Below are 23,793 nucleotides of genomic sequence, written 5' to 3'. Positions count from 1 at the left end.
TAGCAATACTGTCTAACAGAGATATAATACAAGGCACCTATGTAATGTTACATTTTCTAGTAGTCTCATTAAAAAGTAAAAATAAATGGTAAAAATAACTTTTTAAAATTGTGGTAAAATATAAATAATATAAAACTTACCACCTTAGCCATTTTTGAGTGTATAATTCAGTAGAATTAAGTACATACATTCACACTATTGTGCAACCATCATCATTATCCATCTCCAGAATTTTTGTATCACCCCAAACATAAATTCTATACCCATGAAACAATAACTTCCTATTCTCCCTCCCCCCAGCCCTTGGTAACCTTATTCTACTTTCTGTCTCTATGAATCTCACTATTCTAGGTACCTTATACAAGTGGAATCAGACATTATTCATTCTTTTGTGACTGGCTTATTTCGCTTAGCATTTGTCTTCAAGGTTCATCCATGTTGCAGCATATATCAGATTTCCATTCCTTTTTAAAGGTTGAATAATGTTCCATTGTAGGTATATACTACATTTTGCTTATCTACTCATCTGTTGTTGGACATTTGAGTTGTTTCCACCTTTTGGCTACTGTGAAGGTTAAAAATAATTTTAATGTATTTTATTTAACTCAATATATCCAAAGTATGAATATTTCAATATGTAGTTAATATAAAAATAATTAATGAGATACCTTATTTTTTTTTGTAATAAGTCCCTGATATTCAATGTTTATTTCATAATTATAGCACATCTCAACTTGGATTAGCCAAATTTCTTGTACTAACTAGCCACATTTAGCTAGCAGTTAATACAGGAGAGTTTGCAGTCAAGATTCGGTAAATCATGACTCCTCCTGGAATATATCATAGTGGATAATTCTACTTTATTGGTTCTCATACAGCCCAAGTGTTTAGAACTGGGGCTCTGGAGTCAGACCAATCTAAATTCAAATTTCAGTTCTCTCACTAATTAGCTTAATGATAGAAAGGTTGCTTAGTATTTCCAAATGTCAGTTCCTTTATCTGTAAAGTGGAGAAAAAATACAATTTCTCCCATAGGGTTTTTGTGTGAATTAACATTAGGTAACATGCGGCTTCCCTGGTGGTCCAGTGGTTTAGAATCTGCCTTTCAATACAGGGGATGTGGGTTTGATCCCTGGTCAGGGACCTAAGATCCCACATCTGTTGCGGCAACTAAGCCCGTGAGCCACAACTACTGAGCCCGCATGCTCTGGAGCCCGCTTGCCACAACTAGAGAAGCCCACATGCCTGCAACTAGAGAAGCCCACGTGCCTGCAACTAGAGAAGCCCGCATGCTGCAGCAAAGAACACCCACACGCCACAACGAAGACCAAGCACAGCCAAAAAAAAGAGTAACACAAAGTGCTTAACATAGTGCTGCCACAAAGTGTTACTAATAAGTAGTAAGTTTAATAAAAATAATCCACTAGATAATATATTCACAAAGGCAAGTACCATGTCTGTCTTTTAATGTGCCTGACACATAGTGGGCACTCAATTAATTAAGTGAATAAATATATGAACTCTTCCTTCAGTCGTTATAAACTTTAACTGGTTTCCATGACATCTTTGCAGAAGTAGCATAATGATTTGCCATGAAGATACAGATGGCTTGAGGTACAGAAAGAGTATGAGATTCTTATCTTCTTCTTTTTACCTTCCTTTTCATGAAAAAAAAAACATTATTTCTTTTCCCTCTCCTTGAGGGAGTAGGGTTGATGAGGCTGAAAAGACTGTAAAGGTGGTGGAAGCAGCCGGCAAGGTGGGAAGACTGGTTACACACAGAGGCAATGAGCAAATTAGTAAATGCTTTGAGGATAACAGAAACCAAGTTATCCTCACTGTTGGGGGAGGGACTTACAAACATGGAAAGGGTAAAAGCTAGAATGCTCCATGGTGTTAGATCAGAACTGGAGCTATCAATTTGATCTCCCTGGTATTTGATAGAGATAGAGCAACAGATATGGCTGTGAGTGTGTGTCTATTTCCTAGCTCTTTTGGCTGAGAGGGCCTAGAGGCAATGAGCACACCCTTGTCCAGTGAGCACACCCAATGCCCAGATCTTGGTTTCCATATACTATTTTCCACAATGGACCCAGGTCACCTTGAAGATGTGGATAATTCCAGGGCTGGGTAGAGAAAGTACAAGATGTACATGGAACATTTTCTTGTGCCAGAAAGTAAGAAAGTACTCAGAAAATGATGAGGACCTGTCAAAAGGACACAAGAGCCAGCTGGAGGAACTTCCACTTGCCAAATCTGGGATCATCTGGGCATCAAAATAAATAATGATATTAATGGAGTATAAGCCTCTGAATAAAATAGGAATCCGTAACTGCATACTGATATAAATAAATACAAAAATAAATAGGGGAGAAGGGAAAGCTCTGCCCTACAGTAGAAAGTTTACTTAGGAACAATATATTTATTTACATAGTCTCAAATTACCTTCCCAGAAAAATATTTATTAATTGCAAAGGGAAAAACTATAACTTTACAGTGGAATTATCTGGCATATACCACCTTAACAAAGTGGGGCTGGTATGGACCAACTCCATTTATGTGTCTCCTCATATGATTAACTAAGAATAATACAACATTGCTTCTGTGATACTCCTGCCAAAAAATGCACAAACTCAGTTTCATAATAAGGAAACATCACACCAATCTAAGGTGAGGAACATTTTACAAAATGTACCCTTCAAAAATGTCAAGTCACAAAAGACAAGGAAAGACTGAAGAACTGTTCAAGATTAAAGGAGAGCCATGACAACTAAATGCTCTACATATAATCCTGGACCAAAAGAAAAAACAAATTTTCCCCCGACAAACGATATTATTGAGACATTTGGTGAAAAGTTGAATGGGAACTATGGATTAGAAAGTAATACTGTATCAGTATTAATTTACTGTATTTGATAGTAATACTATAGTTATGTAGAAAAGTGTACTTGCTTTTAGGATAATAACACTGAAGCATATAAGTCGATTCAGAAAAATATATACACACACCTATATAAACAAAAGGTGGTGGTTGGGAAGAGGGAGACTGGAGGAAAAAAGGTGGAGGGGAAAGGAAGGAGGGAGGGAGAAAGCAAATGTGGTAAAATGCTAAAAATTGGAGAACCTGGGTGAAGAGTATAAAGGAGTTCTTTATTATTCATGTATATTTTCTGTAAGTTTGAAATTATTTAATGATAATAGCTAAAAATAAAGAGGATAGGTTTCGGTGTGACCCAGATCCAAGTCTGAATTCCAAGTCTGATATTTATCATCCATGAGACTCTAGGGAAGTTATTTAATTATTCTGAGCTTTGGTTTTCTTATTTGATCACCAATACAGGACTAACTTAAAGGGATGCTGTGAGGATTAAATAAAATAATGCACAGATTGAGCACCTGGCTGGTGATGGGTCTGCCTGGTAGAGGACCTGATACCTAACTGGTGAGGCAGTACATAACTTGCTGAAGAAATGAACACGCTCCTTCCTCCTGCCCCTCCCCCTCTGATCAGAATAAGTGATACCACTTAGAGAAAATTAGATTCTTCAATTTTAGTAATGTAAAGTATAAGTTTTTCTTAACACCTGAATAATATAAAACAAAAGTGTTCAGTAATCATAATAAATACCATCATACATTTGAATGTTGCTCTGAAGTTTCCTCAGCACTTTGCACTCATGTCTCATGTGACACTGAATGGAACAGGCAGGCATTCAAGTTAAAGTTCAACACAGCGTTAATAATAGCGAATTTCTGCAGTGCCTTGGGTTATGACTGTCAAAGAAGAGGGCATGCTCTTGTTACCTAAACCTTGAAGGAAGCTTGCATCAGTTATTGGCTACAGGGTACAAAATGAGGTGCAGTCTAATGTCCACTGGGTCATCTGTTCTTAAGATGCTGGCACTGCTGTTTGTTTGTGGTTCACCGTGTATCTGGGGCAGTGACAAGGCAGAGAAGGGGACCCAGGTTGTGCCTGGGAGGTTTCTTCTCTCGGCCAAGATGTGCACATGAATTTGAAATTATCCAAGAGGGTAGTTTCAGAGTTGCCTGCCAAAGAGTGCTGTCTCCTAATCTGGAGAGCAGCTGCTGGGCACAGGCATGCCAACATACACACAAACACATACACACAGACACACTCGTGGAGCCTATACCTGCCTCTACTTGTCTGCTCTGGGCAGATGGCTCCTGGCTTTTGGGTCGCCTCATCCAGCAGCTCAGTATGGTTAGACCCTTTCTTCCGTGGAGACTGGCAAGCTGTGGGGTGAGGGATCCTGCAAGGTCGCCTGTCTTCAGAGTATGAAGGACACTGCCTGGAGAGGGAGGAGGGTTATATTTAGTGTTTGGGCCCAGTCAGTGTTGGGCTCCCCACTGCCTCTCCTCTGCGGAACTCTCAGTGGCCCCTGGTTGCAAGCTCTCCTTGGCTTTGAAGCCTGCAAAACAAAAACTGAGAGGGTGTCCAAAAAAAAAAAGAAGAAAACGTTGTTGGTCCCTGGATGCCACTATTGGATTTTGGTGGGGATGAGAAGAGAGGACCACTGGGTGTGATCAAGCAAAGGCACCTGCACGGTAAGGTAAGTGTCCCTATTGCTACTGAGAAGAGGCTTTGGGGATGTTTCTGTGTTATCCAACAACCAGGAACTGCCAACACTGCTCTCCAGGAGCAAGAGCTTCTGGGCATTATGCAGAGGAATAGAGTAAATCTCAGGTGTGATTAAGGGCTTATGAAGGATGATGACTTTTAGGCTAATATGAGTAACAGCTGCTTGCAAAATAGAGGAACTATCCTGACAGTAGGTATGTTTTGATAAACTGGTAGGTATGAAAGAAGACCAAAATAAAATCTGAAATTGTTATCCTCTTTAGAGTAAGACAACTGGTCAAAAATTTTTAAAAAATGGTTTGGGCATATGACTTTCCTTGTTAATAGCTTGATTTTGTAAACTGATGTAAATGATTAATACATAATTTCAAAATCATCAAAAATGTGATAACAATGGAGAAGTATACTGGATAGGCTAGACAGGAGAGGAGGAATTCTCTTTTCATGGAAAGACAGAAGAAACCAGCATCTTAAAATGGCAACTAGAAGTATTCTTTTTTCTTTACTTTTTGTTCATGTTTCTTTGATGCTAAGATTTGATGAATGAGGGCCAGAAAACAGAAGCACATTTTTGAGGTAGGGTTTTGGAAGGTCTTGGAAGACACCTATAACCCCAAAGAACATGATTGGATATCTATGGCACAACAAATCTCAGTGTCAATGGGAAATAATGCCAGATTGCTGCCAAATGATACCAGAGAAAGTTCTGCTTGCTGTACTTGCTCAGTGGGAGTATTAGTCAATGTTTAGGGTGAATGCATAGTTTTGAGTACAGATCCCCATTCAAGAGAGATACGTGTTCAGCTAAATTTCTTGTGACATATTCAATCACATATCAACTGATGATCACATATCTTCAATATCTATGCAAGTCTCAGGAAGAACTGCAAGAAAAGCAATACATATACTGCTTAGCTACATTCACCATGTTTCATGTGTGTATTAGGTTTGTAGTAAGGGAGAGCAGGGGGTAGCGTATTACTGGAGAGAGCTCTTCCAAACTATGACAATGTTCCTCTAGCTGCAGCTAAAAATGCTTTTCCTATGGTGACACATTCCAATATATCAATCTTCTATCCCTCAAAACCAAATATTCCAGGTAAATATATCTCTACAGTTATCAGTTGATGCTATTATGAAACTCACATTATACTTAATTAAAAATCAGCATAGGGCTTCCATGGTGGTGCAGTGGTTGAGAATCTGCCTGCCAATGCAGGGGACACGGGTTCAAGCCCTGGTCTGGGAAGATCCCACATGCCGCAGAGCAACTAACCCCGTGAGCCACAACTACTGAGCCTGCGCGTCTGGAGCCTGTGCTCCGCAAAAAGAGAGGCCGCGATAGTGAGAGGCCCGTGCACCGCGATGAAGAGTGGCCCCTGCTTGCTGCAACAAGAGAAAGCCCTCGCACAGAAACGAAGACCCAACACAGCCAAAAAAAAAATTCAGCATAAACACTTCAAGAACTCTTTGCTATTGAAAAATAGCAGCAATAATATTCATGGGCTATTTCTACTTCTTTAAGACAAATATGTAGGGCAATTAAGACAGGTCTACTCTTGGAAGAGTTTTTTCAGGTAATTTCCCAAAGCAATGTAGAGTTTGGGTTCTTATGATAACCAATGCAAAAATACTCTGTAAAAATTCTGCGATGAAGGAAAGTATTGATTATAAGCAAAGAAGTGCCAAAAAATTTTTAGCTTCTGTTAAAGTTCATATGTAGTTGTCTTTTTTGCTTAAACTTTTTTGTTATTGAAGTAAAAAATTTGTTAGCCAAGAATTGGTCTCAGGTAGTGGCACTGCCATTGGAGATGGAGATACTTTATTGTGGCTTCAAAATGACGATCCATTTGCCTATTGTATGAGACAGATGTTGCAATGTGCCAAGAGTTTGGCAGGTCCAGGAACAGGGAAAAACAAAAGTAAAGGGCCCTGTATTCTTCAGAATAGAGTCCATGTTATTCCTTGTCTTAACGTAAAGGAAAATTTTCATTACTACTGAAATACATGCCTCACCTCTTCAGTATGTTACATTAAAAAATATTTAAAGAAAAAAATGTTAGTTGCTTTTATTTGCCTTAGGACAGAACTAGTGGCCACCAGCATTTAATAGCCATTCATACTGAGCACAGAATAACTTTTTTTTGTTTCATTATAATTAGGTAGAACACTTCTATAGTAAAAGGGCTTAAATTAGTTTGCTCATTTATTCATTCATTCAACAAACGCTTAGAGTGCCTACTATGTGCTGGGTTACCGGGGATACAGCAGTGAGTGGGGCAAACGTGGTTTCTACATGCTCTGAGTGTAGAAATCTTCACGGAGGGGCTGATTATTAGTGATTTGAACCTTTATATTGTTCATGTTGTTTACCATGGTATTTTCAACTTTATTTCTAATTAAAAGATCAGAAAAAAATTTTTCCTACTTAAAATAGTTTATTTAGTGTCTGCAAGATAGGGGGACAATTCCAGGGACCAAATAATCAAATAATAGGATTGGAATATACATTTTAGTGCAAATACTTGAGTCTTCTTTAGGGGACGCTGACATTTCTGTTCTAAATACAGATGTCAAACAATAGGTTCACATACTGATAGTTTGCTTCTTCAGAATTGGGTCGGACAAGAAGTCCCTAAGGAGGACATTAGAGCAAAATTTGTATTATAGCCTCATAGCTATCTGGGTCTCAAATCTGACGAAAGTTCAAGATGTTTCTGTCTAATCTGTCTGACCGGAGGCTACAACTAAAAGAGCAGAATACCGTGTTTCTCATCTTGGTTGAGGAAACTTTGTACAATGGCACCAATCTTAACAACAGTGTCATTTTACACCTAGGAGGTGTCCTACATTGTTTACAGAATTCGAATATCCGTTACTCACTTGATCCTAAGGTGACCCGGCATGATAGGAAAGGCAGGTATTATTCCCTGTTCAGCAGATGGAAAAACTAAGTTTTAGACCTTTAAGGGACCAGCCCAGCTAATGTTCTCTCTAATGCACAGTCTCATTAAGTAATTTCTCAAATGAAGGACTAGAAAAATTCTGAGCTTTCAACATAAGTACTCACAGTTTGGACTACTGTTTGAAGGTGGGAGCAGCCAACTGGGAACTGACGATAGGAGAGTTTCAGGCCTCCCCACACCCTATCCTCTTCCTGCCTCCGTTCCCTTCTACATACACACCCTACAGGTCTTTCCTCGGGTCCTCAAAAATATCAGTTTAGTTTCTAAAAGAGATATAAGCTACTGCTTTTTTCTTCTTTTTAGGAAGGGAACGGGATAGTATAATAGTACACTCACCTACATGTGAATGCAAATGGAATTTTAAACTGCTGGTTAGTACCAAAAGCCTGGCAACATAAAAAGCTGTCAAATCAGATTAGACCAATTGTCCACCCAGCCCAGATCCTGCTGGGCTGGAAGCATAAGTGGGCCCTTGGGAGAAGCAATTTATCGTGGGTAAGAGAAAATATCACAGGAAAAAATTTTATATGGGGGAAAATGGTAACCTGAGAGCTATATCAACTGAGATATATCTGTTAACTGAGAGCTATATCAAGATAGGCAGAGCTGAACAGACCAGTCTTGAGTAAGTGAAGAAGGTCTTCCTGGTGGATTTTAAGAGTAAACTGATCTGCTGGCAACTGAGATACTGAAGGCAACAGTGTGTAGGGTACCACTCATAGCTAGTACTGTCTGTTACTACTAGCTATGATCAATCGAATGCACTTTATTTCTTCCTTACATTTTTTCCTGGAATTTGTTTTGTGCCTATTTAAGGTTTATGGTAATTGTTTGGAGGCTTTTAGCTACTTTTCTCTCAGGGCTTGGAAAGAATGTCTTAGATCTCCCTGACAGATCTAGGGCCGATCCTTTGACTAGGAAAGTAGAATTCAGGGGAGGATAGGAGTGTGGATAAAGCAGAGGCTGCTTCTGGGCTTCTTCTAGGAGCTGCTGCTCCAGGCCCTGAAACAGAAAGAGACAGAGGCAGCTGCCTCTGAGCCATGGTATTAAACTGCCAGGTTGTGTCTAGGGACACCAGCTCCTTAGTTTTCAGCTGCTCCAAACATCTTCACGCGTAGCTATTTTAAGAACCTTTGCATTTGATCAGGGAGCATGTGGGGTTAAGCCTTGTGTTTTCCATTTCAGTTTTAGATCCTAAGCAGATGCAGTTAGTAGTTCAGAATTTAAATTAGTGTATTTCCCCCCAACCAGTGCAAAAATAACTTCATACTGGGGAGAAAAATCATGGAATCGAGATGGAGATTTGTTTCTTAAATAAAATTAAAACAATTTAGAACTTGGATTTTTTTAAAAATCACTAATATTTCCCATCACAATTCTTATTTGGCAAATTTTGGCTAAAAGTATGAAAGAATAAATAAAATCATTTGGCTGGAGTCAGGATAATACATAACTATTTGTGCTAGTGCCCATTAATCTAACCCTATATTCTACTTATTATGCTTGGAATATTGCTGACAAGAACACCTTTGTATATTAGGGACATTTAGGATTGTCTGATGATAGCAAATGGTGATTTACCACTTGAACTTCGACAATCAGAGAAAGGTATCCTCTAAGATACCTCACCACCCTCCCTGAAGAGATAGAGTTGAAAAGAATGAAGGCAACATAAAACAAAAAATTCTTTCTTTTAAAAATCTTTTAAGCTAAGTATCTGTAAATTCCTCTAAAATTTATACAGGTCTTCCTTGGTCTGTTGAAATTCTGTATCTCTAATAGTCCACCACACATCTATGAATCTGAACCAGAGTTGCCCAATCTCTTAGTTTAAAAGATACATTTGTACTCTTCAGGAGATTCAACAAAGCAGAAGTGCTGGAATCTGCTGCTTGGATCCAGTTCTGGAAAAATAAAGGAGGTATGGTAACCAATTGTCCAGGTGCACCTGGGACTGAGGGATTTCCCAGGCTTCAGGACTTTCAGTGCTAAAATCAGGACTGTCCTGGGAAAACCAGGGTAGTGGGTCACCCTAAATGGAGAACACATACCTGAAATGATCAAATTATAGAGGCTTATTGCTGTAGAGGACTGGGGTATAGAAATCAAGTGCCCCAATTCTCAGTCTGGTGCGCTGTATACATGGCAGACTCCTTGTTTAGGGAGATGGGGGGAGAAGTTTGGTCACAAGATTCATCTGTTTATGGAGTTTCACCCTTCCTAACACAAGAGGAGACCTGAAGGCACAATAACAAAGTGTCATCTGGAAGCTTGGGAAGTTCAAGTTTCCCAATGAATTGGCCCAGCTTCCCAGGAAAACAACCAAAACCAAGACTCCAAGATTATTCAGGTATTCCATAGTTATATCTTTTGTTTAAGATTTTACAAGAGCAACATATATGTGCTCACACATATTCAAGGGGAAATAGTGCACAAAGCATACAAGTCCGCCGAACCACTAGAACAGAGTAAGAACAGAATAAGGGCTGTCTGAACTGAATACACCAATATCAGACAAAATCCCAGTTAGAACTAAACCACTAAATGGATGTATTCATTATCATAGATTTTCAGTGAAAAAAAAATAAAGAAATTTTAGGGTACTAAAATAAACAAAGGAAAAAGAATCCTTAGAAAATAACTGATATGGTCTGCTCCTCTCATTTCACAGATGAAGAATTGAAGCCTGAGGAAGTTTTCCCAAGGTCTTAGAACTAGTTAGTGGCAGAGAAATATGCCTATTTTTCTAAGATAGCTAAAAATGATCAACCTACAGAAATTCAACTCTCTACTCTTGTGTAACAATGCCTATCAAAATTGCACTAATGTAAAAAGCCACCAGGCAAAAAAAACACGCAGAAAACTTCAAGTAGCTGCCTCCAAATATACATAGTTGCTTGATAAATATACAATTACAAGGGAATATCAGCTGATTTTAGTAACAGAGACATTATTGCATGTTCAATATCTGTCAAAACCAACAGGCACCACTGCCGACCCACCACAGCCTATACTCAATATGGGAGGGTATCACAAAAGAAGATGACTCAGGCCATATTTGGAAGGAGCATATACTTGTCCATTTATTTACTTACTTTTGTAACAAGCAAATGCCAGGCAACCCAATTTTGATCTCAGAATTATATAGTAAAATCTAGATAAGGAGTCATGCCGAACCACTAGAACAGAGTGAGGGCTCTCTGAATATATCAATATCAAACAAAATCCCAGTTAGTACTAAACCAGTAAATGGATGTACTCATTATCATAATGCATAATGCTTAAGAGCATGCATTTTTCCAGATGGCATCATGGGTTTTAATTCTAATTCTGTGTGGTCTTCAAAAAGTTACTTAACCTCTCAAAGTTTAAGTTTCCTCAGTCATAAAATGGAGATAATAATTGTACTTGCGTTTTGGGGAACAACAAATGAGAAATATAAAGGGTTAAGTACAGTTAGTGGCAAATAATAAGTGCTCAGTAATCAGGAGATATTATTATCATTATTAATAATACAGAAAACTCCCACCATGGTGTTATAGATTGAGTCTAACAAAATTCAGTCTTGAAAGTGTGGTATGTCAGGTCTTTCTGAGAAGCTGATAAATGTTACAAGACCCAGGATACACACAGACACAAAATTTGGATCCCTTGGACTAAATTAAGAAGTCTTGGGCTAGAAATGTCACCTAGAAACCAAGGGAACTGGCATTTGAATGATGTGTTTTCTTTGGGACCCTAAGAACCACTGCTTTAGACACTATATGCCCCCAGACAGGTGTGAGTTTAAAATGCCAAATTTTGTGGTTTGGGCTTAAAAAAAATTCCAGAAAGTTGATTATTAAAGGTAAACCACAAATTTCTTTGACCTATGTTAAATTAAGTAGGAATATCCTTTTCCCTTCCTTGAGATTCTCTAGCCATAAGCAAGTCACTATTACTCTTTTTTTTTTGCAATTCTTTTGCTCTCTCCTCCCATAAAATTTAGATCGTGTAATGGAAGTTCCATCAAAATGTGATAATTTATGGGCCCACAGCCCAGAGGATTTTGAGGAGACAATGAAATTCCTAATGTGTGCAAATTATTCCAGAATGGGAAATGACTCTTCCTGTGTACCAGTAATTATTTATGTAACAGTACCTTGGGAGAATGTTAATGGTAGAGCATTAAATTACTCCTTTTAAAACAAGGCACTTCCACAGGGTTTTATATCTTCTTTCCTAATTTGGAAAGACAGCATTTGTACACACAAAATAGCAAGTTTTACTATTTTACTGTTAAGTGGTTAGGTCAGGTTTCAGACAGACTGTCCTGATGCATTAATACCTGCCAATTGTGTGGAAGGAAAGCTCCAGTTCAAACCATGACAGAGTTGTGGATCCATCACTATTAAAGTAAGCAAAGTAACCAGCAAATTCCAATAACAAAAAAGTGCCAAAAGAGGCCATAATGCCTACTGAAGGGAGAAAAACTTTAATTTACCTCAAATTCACATGCACTTAGTAATTTCCCCAGATGGCATCATAAAACTGCAATCATGACCAAAATAATCTAAGTTATTTCAGCACGTAATTCTATTATTATGTTCCCATCCACATCTGGATAGTTCATTTGTAAAAGGCAATTTCAGTTGAGAAAAGAACTCAAAAAGTTCAGCTAGGTCTAGTGGAACTAATCTGTATATAAACAAGGAATTTTTTTTAAGCAGTATGGAAGAAAATAAAGATTTTTCACCTGTACTTGCAGCACTAAAACAGTAGTTCAGTGTGAACTGGTAGCTACAAATTTACTTCTCTTGGCTCTGTCACAAAATCTATAAGAACTTAATGCTTTCAGGGTTAGATCAGATACACGTTAGTGGCAAAATGCCCATCACCATTTTAGTGGGGCTTTTGCATTTCAATCCATTGCCCTAGTGACCAGAAAACATTTTCCCTGGTGTTTCCTTTAGCATATTTCTGCTATCTTATTAATTTTCAGCAGTTTTTTTAAACAGCAAAATAACCTCTGGTATTTAAAAATTTCCAAAAATGGGAAAACATACTATAGGGATCAGAGTATCAGCCTGGGATTAGTGGAACAGCCAGTCAAACACAACTTGAGTGAATCAGACGGCATTTAACTCATCTAAAGGATTCCAAAGGGAGTTCGCATTCCCAGCAGGAAGGTGAGCAACATGCCCTAGCACAGGGTAGGGTACAACTTCTGAATCTAAAACTCTCACAAGGACACACAGTTACAGAAGATGATGCCCATGCATGAAGGCAGACCTTTTTTTTTTTTTTTTAACTAAGTGATCATTCTCTAGGTCTCAACTGTTCTTTGGGTAAAAAGCCAAAGTAGGGCTTCTTGGAACAATCCTCCACCAGTTAGCTCTAGATCCTCTGCCACTGTTTCTCACTATCTCCACCAGAGTCCTTGCCCCAGAGGTCCTACTGTACCATGCTTAATCCTGAGATTAATAAATCTGTCCAGATGGGAGGATTGTTGCAACAGATCCAGATTAGCAGATTTGCAGAATGGGTGCAGCCTAGACTGGCCTGGAGGAGGAATGAGATTCCACAAAGTCAGACATCATCAATAAGTGTACATCTCTGGTGATATTCTGCAGTCTGGAAGCATGCACTTCTGCTTGTAATGGTATCCTGACTGTCCCGACTTGTTTCTGTGTCCTTATGATGAATCAATCTCTTCTGATTTACTGAGGAGGTGTTTAGGTCTGATTGTTCCATTAACCCCAGCCTATCACTGACAGTAATTTCATATTTCCTGCATATCTTATGCCTAGCACACATAGATGGGTTATGGTTTTTTTTTTTTTTTTTTTTTTTCTGTATGCAGGCCTCTCACTGTTGTGGCCTCTCCCGTCGCGGAGCACAGGCTCCGGACACGCAGGCCCAGCGGCCATGGCTCAGCAGCCATGGCTCATGGGCCCAGCCGCTCTGCGGCATGTGGGATCTTCCCGGACCAGGGAACGAACCCGTGTCCCCTGCATCGGCAGGCGGACTCTCAACCACTATGCCACCAGGGAAGCCCTGGATGTGTTATTTAATTGAAACCATAGGAAGTATATTCTGACTGCCTGGGTTTCTAGACTCCCAAGCACAACTCTGTTCACACCAATAAATGAGTCTGATGGCGAGAAGCAACGTGAAAACAAATGACTTCCAAGATGAGTTTTATGTGAGAAAGAGCCAGAAGAGGAAGCTCACTGATTAAAAAGGGTTTTGTTTGTGGAGAAGTGGGTGGTGAGAACAATAGTTAAGTATGGGCTTCTGCAAAGGTAACTAATCTGAAACATCTCCTGGGATTGTACCATCTTGACCTAGCAGTTGTTTTTCTTTCCTACTTTCCAAACTACCTCTGTGTAAAGGATTAATGACCTTCCCCCAGCCCATTAACTCAGACCATCATTAATCTCCAGGAAATACCTTGTCAGTATTGCTTAAAGGATACATGAGAAATGCTTTGTTTTACATTAAAAATGGTTAATTGTACAGCTCTTTAACTACCCTTTTCAATGATTACTGAGTCTTCTTGGAATTCCCTTTGCCCCAGAATTTGTTAATATTTTACTCACAGTCTTACTTGTAAGCTGTGAAGTTAAATAGAAATTGCAATTGATCCAAAAGAAAGGCCTTCCTGGAGGGTAAACTGAGTTTTCAAAAACACATGTAGAAAAGGATGTTACTAAACTAAATTCCTGTAATTCATATGTGTTTTATGTACTTGGAAACTGAACGTTGCCAACCCCAAATCTACATTATTGGTCAGCTCCAATTATGCGCTATTTCAATTTTAATCTTTGGTTGGAGAATACATTATCTACTAAATCAGCTTTGTAAAAAGTCTAGGAAGATTGATATAGGCATAAATATTTGTGTACTTAGAGGAATGTTTATGAGACTTAAACAATACTTGTTAAATGTTCTTGTGGACATGCCAAGAAAAGGCTAAAAGAGTAATAGCTATAGCCAATTATAGCAGGAAAAAAACTCATACATGAGGTTTCCTATAAACATAAATTATCTCATGAGGAAAAAGTTAGGTAAAGGCAGATATTTTAATAGAAATATTAGAGTGAAAGCACAGGTGAGGTTTTGGCTGTGACAGAGAGAAGTGTTGACAGAAGCAGAGAACATGGAAGGGAAGAAACAAGGATGCCAGAGGCTGGGCAGTGAACTAGCTATGCTAAAAACGGTGGCTCAGTCTCTGAGGTAAGGGAAAAATAATAGAAGTGATTGTTTTCATCCTCAGTTTTCCTGAACTTCTCTTCCACTTGAGGAGAGTTAGCAAGCTGAGGGCATTGATGTAAATCACCAAAGCAACAGGGCCAAACTCACTGCCATTCCTGAAAAGTGGGAAGAGGCCCTCAACGCAGGCCTTGGTCAGCCAGCTCTGCACTAGATTCTTCTTTGCCTTGGTCACTGGCCTCTGGGTCTTGAGAAGACTGGCCTCTGCTCCAAGCCATTGTTCTTTAAACAAAGTTGTGAACCGCTAACAGTTTTGTTTAAAAGTGTATAAAATGGAAACTACATTGCTACATCTCTCTGGAATATCTCAAACAAAATGTGGATCAAATTTCTTGTTAAAAAAAGAAGTTCAGAGATCCTGAATAAACAAAGACAGCCAATGTAGTTAACGGGCTTTGTGTGACCGCAGCTATGTCATCTTGGTCTTCTGTCTCTTGCTTTGGGCAGAGGTCAGGGTGGGCCATTCAGCGAAGGGGCCTCCAACCAGTCCAGAAGGTCAGAAGCTGCCTGAGCCAGCTTCTATGCAGCGCCCCCCCTGAAACTTGGCAGGACTGGTGGTGGGATGGGCAGAGAGGCTACCTTCACTGGAGCCTGCCCTCTCCTACCCAGACACAAACAGACAGCAGTGATCTTCATGGCAGGGAAGTGAGAAGGCAGCTCTCTGCAGAGGATGACTGGGAGCCCCAATTTGGTGACTTGGCCTCTGGGCCTATAAGCAAATAAGGGGTACAAATGGACATTTCTACTAATTGAAAACCTCTGCGTTAATGCAGCTGATTAAACAAACTGTGGGAATCTTGGCAGGGTCCTGCTCATGGCTTTTATTAACAGGGGCTGATCTTTATGTAAAGATCATTGATAATGCCTTGAACACACAGGGTACAAAGATGCTTTTCTTTAGGGTAGACGAGACAGGTCCATTTTAGTGCAACAATTTGTTATCTGGACAAACATGCTTATTGCAAAGCCAGGCAGGGCAAACCCAAATGTTTTCCTGTTTAAATTTTCCAGGGGACATTTTGTAATAGCCACTGGAAGTGACCATTCTAGAACTCCTAAGAACAGTCCATGCCGGCAGCCAACATGCATCTCCCCATCCCAACTTTGGTCCTTCACTGCTTATGCCTCCTTTTTGCTCGACACTCAGAATGATTGCTGTTACCTGCCCGATCAGTACTTCCAACTTTCCAAGGAAGGTCAGATTCAAGATTTGAGGAAAAAAACCCTAAAGACTCTAGATCTTTAGTTACACAGAGGGACTCATGCTTAGAGTAGATTTTGCAAACATTAAAATGGCTATCCTGTCACTGATTTGGTTCCCTGTCAATACCTGCGTAGCATTTCCCAAAGGAGCAACAGCAGCCTTCAGAAAGGAGCTGCTCTGCTCAGGACTCAGGGTTCCACATGTGTCTTTCTGGCTGGCTCTCCCTGTTCCCTCTGCTCTTGCCGTTCTAAGCTTCTGCCATCTCCATGGTCTAAGTGGGCCCCTCTTAAAGGGCCACTTACTCTGCTTATACAGTGAGATTTCTAATCACCAGCTGCTTTTTGAAGACTCCTAGCCTAGGGTCACAGAGTGCACAGGAATATAGAAAGGAATCTACAAAGGTCGGGGAAGGTATTTCACAAAATATAGATCTATGCACCCTGGTCAGTTGGTTGGCTCCATTTTTATAGCACTTAGCATCCCGAACCTCAACCACACACATTTTCCTCCTCCACTGGCACCTGCACCACCATGAGCAGAAGGCATTACATCGCTTTTTCCTTTGAACTACCCTTGCCAATCAGCTCTGCCCTGACAGAGCTTGGACGTAGATGGAAAGGCTATTTTTGATGAGAGGGCTTAGCAACATTCCCTAAAGAGAAAATCTCTCTCCTACACACTCAAAGCATTATAGAACACTTCTTATATGATTTAGTCCCTGATCCCAGAAAAAGGAGAAAGCTGGCTTTGCGAAGTGTCATCTTTGGTGGCCAAGTAAAGAGCTAACAAATTCAGAGGAATCACTGTGTCCTGGGGTTCGTTCTTTCAGTCGAACACTGAGTAGCTACTGAATGCAAAGCACTGTGGGGGGTAGAATTACCAGTTTGGTAGAAGTAGAAAAAACCTAAAAACTATAAAACAGTGTAGAATATGAAAAATGTCACAACAGAGGTACAGATAAAGTGCTGGCATGATTCAAGGGAAAAAGAAAACCTTCCACCTGTGAAGAAGCAGAAAGATCCAATCTCTTCTGCAAGCATTCTATGCAAAGCGCAGGCTTTAAAGGCTACTTCCACTTCTCTTTCCTTATTATCCCCTTTCTGCGGGCATTTCTTTATTCTCTCACTGGCCCAACCCCTCCTGTGATGAACTGGATCAGACGGCACATGTGTTGCTTTGAAGGGCATATTTATTTTTACCGCAATCAAGAATTCCAGCAGAAGCACTTAACTGAAAGCAAGGTTGTGAGAGTCATAACTTTCCTTCAGTTACTTACTCATCCTCTGCCTTTTCTTTGCTTCTTCTAACCTGATCTCCCTCACCTGAGGCCACTCTTACCTGGCTGCAGAGCTGGACTGCTACTGCCCTCAAGTATCAAAGCTTGCTTCCAGAAAAGTCTCTGGTCCTGGCCTGTGCCCACAGTCAACGTACTACCTTTCTTCAAGGGGCATGGGGAATTGCAGTTTCAGATGTAGCATTCACTGTCCCCTAGTAAAGGAAAGTAGGACATTTAGCTGTGCCAGGATGGTGAGGAAGGAAAAAATATTTTCTTCCCCAGAATCTGTTAAAAAGCTGTCTTGGACAGTAACTGGTAACTGCCACCTGGGCGAGGCTGATACATGTGTTTGCTTTTCACCATAGTCTAATGAAAATTCCAGCTTGCACCACACAGCTCCAGAGGTCCCCAAGTACAAAGTGGCCAAGGCACCCCAAATCTGATTGGCTCCCACCCTTCATGCAAGTGAGAGGTCATCCCACAGTTTCTTCTCTGCTTTCCATTATCTGGGCTAAAAGACTGACCACTGACACTCAGGAAGCTAAGCCTCTTCAGACTACCCCACCAGGAGCAGAAGAGTCAGGAAAGGCTGACCCTCTTCGCTAATAGCCTGGGAGAATTCTCTTCAAAGACATCAGATCACCTTCACAACAGCGCTCCCCCGGGACCTGCAGCAAGGCAATCACTAACCTCACTAGGCCTCAACTCTGCCAGAGGTCTCAGTGACTGCAGTCCTCAGAGCCCTGGCATTTTCAGCCCCCAGCAAAAATGCAAGCATCTCCGGCCAATACTCCGCTCATCTGCTGTATTTTCATTCCCGTATGACTCTGATTCCTCCCTCGGATTCTTCCCTTCTCTGATTTCCCTCCAAATCCCTCCCATGGTGTTCTCTGAATCTTTCTGAAGACATGTGGAGTAGTACAAAAGCACAGCTTTGCAGTCAGGCAAATGTGGCTTCAGAGATTCTAATGTGGACTTGTTGTGTGACCCTAAATGATGCACGTGGGCTCTTTGTACCTTATGCCCTTACTTGTAAAATCCAGATGACAGTAATTAGTTTGTAGCATCCTATGAGGACTAAATGTATAAAACAACCAAGTACAGTACCTGGCACATCCTAGGTGCTCAATAAATGACAGCTATTGCTATTATTGGAAGCCCCACATGCTTACCCTTCTCACATACTCTTTTTTTTTTTTTTTTTTTTCCTTTCGGTCCGCGGGCCCTTCACCGTTGTGGCCTCTCCCGCCGCGGAGCACAGGCTCCGGACGCGCAGGCTCAGCGGCCATGGCTCACGGGCCCAGCCGCTCCGCGGCCTGTGGGATCTTCCCGGACCGGGGCACAAACCCGTGTCCCCTGCATCGGCAGGCGGACGCTCTACCACTGTGCCACCAGGGAAGCCCCACTCTCACTACTCTTCTTCCCTCCTCCTGTTCCACCTGTTGTCTAGCTCTTCCCCCAGGACTTATACCCTTTCAGCCCCTCAAGAGAAGTCTGTTCATACTCCCATAGCCCAAGCCCTAAGCCTGGCTCCACAGTGCTGCTTCCAGGCCATTCCTTGCCATTTTCATATCACCAGCTATCCCCCTCCCTGGAGGCTCATGTCATCTGCTCATGCCACACTTGTCCAATCCCCAGTTCTGCCACCTACTGACTTTTCGTCATCATTCCACCTATTTAATAAGGACTTTGGCAACTGGGTCAAACTTTTTTCCTCTTAATTCCCTCCCTATTGTGGGTAGCCTCAACTTGAACATAGATGATCTTTACAACCGTGTGTCTTCAGAGTTTCTCAACTCTAAAAGCAGTTTGCACATTCCATCTCAGCAATCCAGTTCCACAGCTATACCTGGAATGTTCTACCTCTGCACACCTATGATGCTTTACTGTACTTAAGTGGTTCCCAGGTCTGTCTCTCCTTGGTGAACTGTTAGTTCCTCACCAATAGAGATCACATCTTATTTGATTATTTTATCCTTATCCTTAGGACAGTGTCTGGTACACAGTAGGTATTTAATAAATATTTATGGAATGAATAACATGGTATATTTGTACAGTTTTTTAGAGCTTATGATATGCTTCTCTATCCAGTATCTTATTTGATTACAGCTTTAGGAAGGTAGAAACATTATACAATTCCCCTGTATAAATATGGAAATGAGGCTTAGAAGAACTAATGACTTTCTCAAGGTTACATGGTTAGACCACAACAAATACCTCTATATCACCTAGAGGCCAGCTGGGGCTTTTCCTACTATCTCAGCAATAAGAATAGCCCTGTTCTTCCTTGCTTTCCTTACCCTGTGTATTTGTTTCTTTTGAAAACTTCAGAGAAAATTTGGAAAGATGATAGCTTATTCATCTTGTTTACATATGAATAGTTCTGAGAGGAATGTGCATCTCTGTGCTCCCGACAGTCTCCTGCCTTCAAACTGTACATTAAACTCTCGGGATATTCTTAAAAGAATTATGTAATGTTATATTTCATTGCCCCAGTGTGAACACTAACATGATAAATGTTCAGTCTATTACCAACATTATGTAGATTTCAAAACTAGAAAATACAGAAACCCAAACTTGCATTCTCTGCTTAATTCAATGCTGGATTTAAGCTTCCTGATAAAGCCCACAAAATGACAACTCAAAACTCCTCTGGGTTACCAATGAAAAATGATCATTGGCAGAAATTTGAAAACTCTCTTTTAATATATAAAGATGAGCTCTGCAATTGGCAAAGTGAAAACGCTTCCTGAACCACTCTACGCCACATCCCATACACAGCTGAATCCAATAAGTTCTTAACTGAAATCTGATTTACAGTCCCAAACTGTGAAGTATCTGGTTTCAGGTAGTGAATGAAAAGTCTTACTTATCTGGGTCATTTGCTATCTTTAAAGTGTTTTCCTAGTTTAAGGAAGCCATTTTTTAAACAGGGATTATAGCTAACGGCTTCTTTTCACGGTAGGTTTCCACTCCTGTATATGGCAATGATTTTTATGAAATTCAGCCTTCCTTAGGAAGGTACTGCTGTGCCAGACACTGAGAGGGATACAAAATATGTACAGTACTTGCACACTGAAAACTACAAAATGCTGATTAAAGACATCAAAGATCTAAATAAATAGAGATACATACTGTGTTCACAGATTGGGATACTTAACAGAGCAAATATGTCAATTTGCCCCACTTGATACACAGGTTTAATGCAATTCCGACCAAAATTTCTGACTTTTTTTTTTGTAGATATAGACCAGATAATTCTAAAATTTACATGGGAAGGTAAAGAAAGTAGAAAGCTAAAACAATATTGAATGAGAAGAAAAAGGTGGGAGGTATCAGTGTACCTAATTTCAAGATTTATATAGCTACAGTAATCAAGACTGTGTGTATTGGTGGAGGGATAGACACATAGATCAATGGAACAGAACAGGGAATCCAGAAATAGACTCATGTAAATATGCCTTTTTTTTGCGGTACTCGGGCCTTTCACTGTTGTGGCCTCTCCCGCTGCGGAGCACAGCCTCCGGACGCACAGGCCCAGTGGGCATGGCTCACGGGCCCAGCCGCTCCATGGCGTGTGGGATCCTCCCGGACCGGGGCACGAACCCATGTCCCCTGTATCGGCAGGCGGACTCTCAACCACTGTGCCACCAGGGAAGCCCACCTGAGTGATTTTTGACAAAGGTGTAAAAGCAATTCAACAACAACAAGAAAAAAAAGATAAGCCTTTTCAACAAATGGTCTTGGAGCAATGGGACATCCAGAGGAAAAAAAATGAACCTCAACCTAAGTCTACCACCTTACACAAAAAATTAATCAAAATGGATCATGGACTTAAAACATACATCTGTAAAACTCTTAGGAAAAACAATAAGAGAAAATCTTTGGGATCTAGGACTAGGCAAAGAGTTCCTACCCTTGATACCAAAAGCACAGTCTATAAAAGCAAACATGGATACATCAGATTTAATCAAAATGAAAAACTTCTGCTCTGTGAAAAACCCCTTTTAGAGGATGAAAAGAATCTTGAGATTCAAAAAAAAAATTTGCAAACTTCACATATAACAAAGGACCACTGTCTAGAATATATAAAGAATCCTCATAATTTAACAGTAAAAAACCATACAATCCAATTAGAAAATGGGTAAAAGACATGAACAGACATTTCATCAAAGTGGATAGACAGATGGCAAATAGGCACATGAAAAGATATTCTACATCATTAACCTTTAGGGAAATGCAAATTAAAACCAGAATGAGGTATCACTACACATCAATCAGAATGGCTAAAATTAAAAAATAGTGACAACAACAAATGCTGGTGAGGAGTCAGAGAAACTAGATCACTCCCATTGCTGGTGTGAATGTAAATTGGTATAGCCACTCCAGAAAACAGTTTGGCAGTTTCTTAAAACTGAAATATGGCCCAGCAATTGTACTTCTGGGCATTTATCCCAGAGAAATGAAAACTTAGGTTCACACTACAAGTTATACACAAACGTTTATGGCAGCTTCATTTGCAACAGTCAAAAACTGGAAACAATGCAAATGTCCTTTAAAGGTGAGTAGTACGGTTATACCCGCGCCATAGAATATTACTTGGCAAATAAAAGGAACAAACTATCTAGACACACAACAACCTAGATAAATCTCCAGAAGATTATGCTGGGTGGAAAAGTCAATCTCAAAAGGTTATATACTGTATGATTCCATTTATATAACATTCTTGAAATAAAATTATAGAAATGGAGAAGAGAATACTGGTTGCTAGGATTTAAGGAGGTGGTGAAGGTGGGAGGGAAGTGGTTGTAGCTATAAAAGGTCATCATCCTTGTAGTGAAAGAAATGTTCCGTATGTTGATTGCATCAATGTTGACATCCTGGTTGTGATGCTGTACTACAGTTTTGCAAGATACTACCATTGAGGGAAACTGAGTAGAGGACACATGGGATTTCTCCATATCACTCTTATAATTGCATGTGAATCTACAATTATCTCAGAGTCAGGAATTTAACTAAAAAAATCAAAAGTATATATTTTGTTTTTTACATAAAAAAATGAGAAGATATGTATCAGAATCTTTACCCGTAGCTAGTAGTGAATCAGTGACTTTTATTTTCTTCTCTTGGATTATCTGACTTCTTCTACAATAAACATTCATTGTTTTGATAATTAAAAAATTAAGGAAGACATTGGCTATAAGCACAGAACTCAACTTTAATAACCTAAGCTGTCAAACTCGGAATACCTGGTAATATGTTAGGCCAGGGGTCCCTGTCTTGATTTTGAGATTTTAAAGGGTCTAGTTTAAAATGAGCTATCTTTTCTTTTTAAATTTCACATTTCAATTTTTTCAATTCAGCATTCTATTTCTTCAGTTATCCAGTCTAATCTATTAAGGTACTTATGAAATTGCACAGATTCCCAATTTATGGTATCTTTAGCATTAGGCTGTATCCATACATAGAGAAAATTATGTGTATCTAGGAGAATAAAACATTTATGGGTAGCCAAACTAAATGGAATTTGACCAGAAAGTTCCAGTAGTTATACTTGGAGTGAGTCTGTCTCAGGAGAAGAGTGACACTGTGATTCTAATACTGAGGTAACATTTTTCTAATACTTAGTGGATTAATTCTAAAAGGTGCTGAAATGCAGGCAGATAAGTCCTGAGGAGAAGATAGGAACTCAAAGTAAGTAGGCATAATTCTTTCTGAAGGAGGAGCCTAAGAATAATAATAATAGTTATAATAACTTACTTTTGCTCAGGGCTTATTAGATACCAGGAAATGTTCTAAGAGATTAACATTTAGGGACTCATTTAATCAACTAGTCGTCTTCATACTGAGGTACTCGGCAAGCAAATATTTTACAAGATGTGCACATACAAGGGCATTTTAAGGAAATTAGTCTCCAGATCTTAACTTTCATTTGTACTTTACTTTTTAACTGCTTGAGAATCCACCTTGCATTCATATCAGTCCTTTCTCTTTACTAAAAGGCAAACTCCTCATCTAAGACAAATATTATCGTTCATTGCCTTGGACCCCACTGTCTTTGGAGTACACAAACTTCCTGGAATCTAAAACATGTTGTGATTAGCAAGAGTCCTGTCTTGCTCACATTCATTTTTATTAAGTGTAAAGCTTAGTCAATATTGAGATGTTCTGAATTCTTAACAACAACCAGAGTAGAATAGGTGAAGGATGTGGATTCTTTCACGTTATGTGTATGTTTTCTGAGAATGATAAATTACTCAAATACAGATCTAAAAACATATGAATACCTTTTTTCATTTCTTTCCTTTTTTTTTTTAGTTACTTGGCAAGGTAGGTCAAACTTAATTTTTCACATCGTGCTAACTATTTCAGCCACACCAATTCTCATCTTATTTCATGTTATACTCCTTTCTACGTCTTACCAAAAATATGCTTTGAAACCTATGATGAAAAGTTTTAGATTTCAACTTGAAAATGTGTGGGGATGTATACA

The 23,793-nt window shown here is 39.7% G+C and overlaps 1 protein-coding gene across 3 annotated transcripts in view; it reads right to left on the bottom strand.

The window, feature by feature from the left end:
* Window positions 1–23,793, bottom strand: part of CMSS1 (cms1 ribosomal small subunit homolog) — a 396,516-nt gene that overhangs the window by 72,791 nt on the left and 299,932 nt on the right. The window contains exon 2 of one of the 3 annotated variants that reach the window (XM_081235233.1): window positions 4,152–4,310. The exons of the other annotated variants lie outside the window; for them this stretch is intronic. Coding sequence (XP_081091359.1) covers window positions 4,152–4,310 — 159 coding nt within the window. The remainder of the gene's footprint in view (window positions 1–4,151; window positions 4,311–23,793) is intronic. 3 annotated transcript variants of the gene reach the window in all.

The sequence above is a fragment of the Mesoplodon bidens genome (assembly GCF_964165515.1).
Source record: "Mesoplodon bidens genome assembly, chromosome: 5".
In the NCBI taxonomy this organism is placed as follows: Eukaryota; Metazoa; Chordata; class Mammalia; order Artiodactyla; family Ziphiidae; genus Mesoplodon; species Mesoplodon bidens.
The sequence above is the reverse complement of the archived record's forward strand: the minus strand, read 5'-3'. Positions and strand labels throughout refer to the sequence as shown.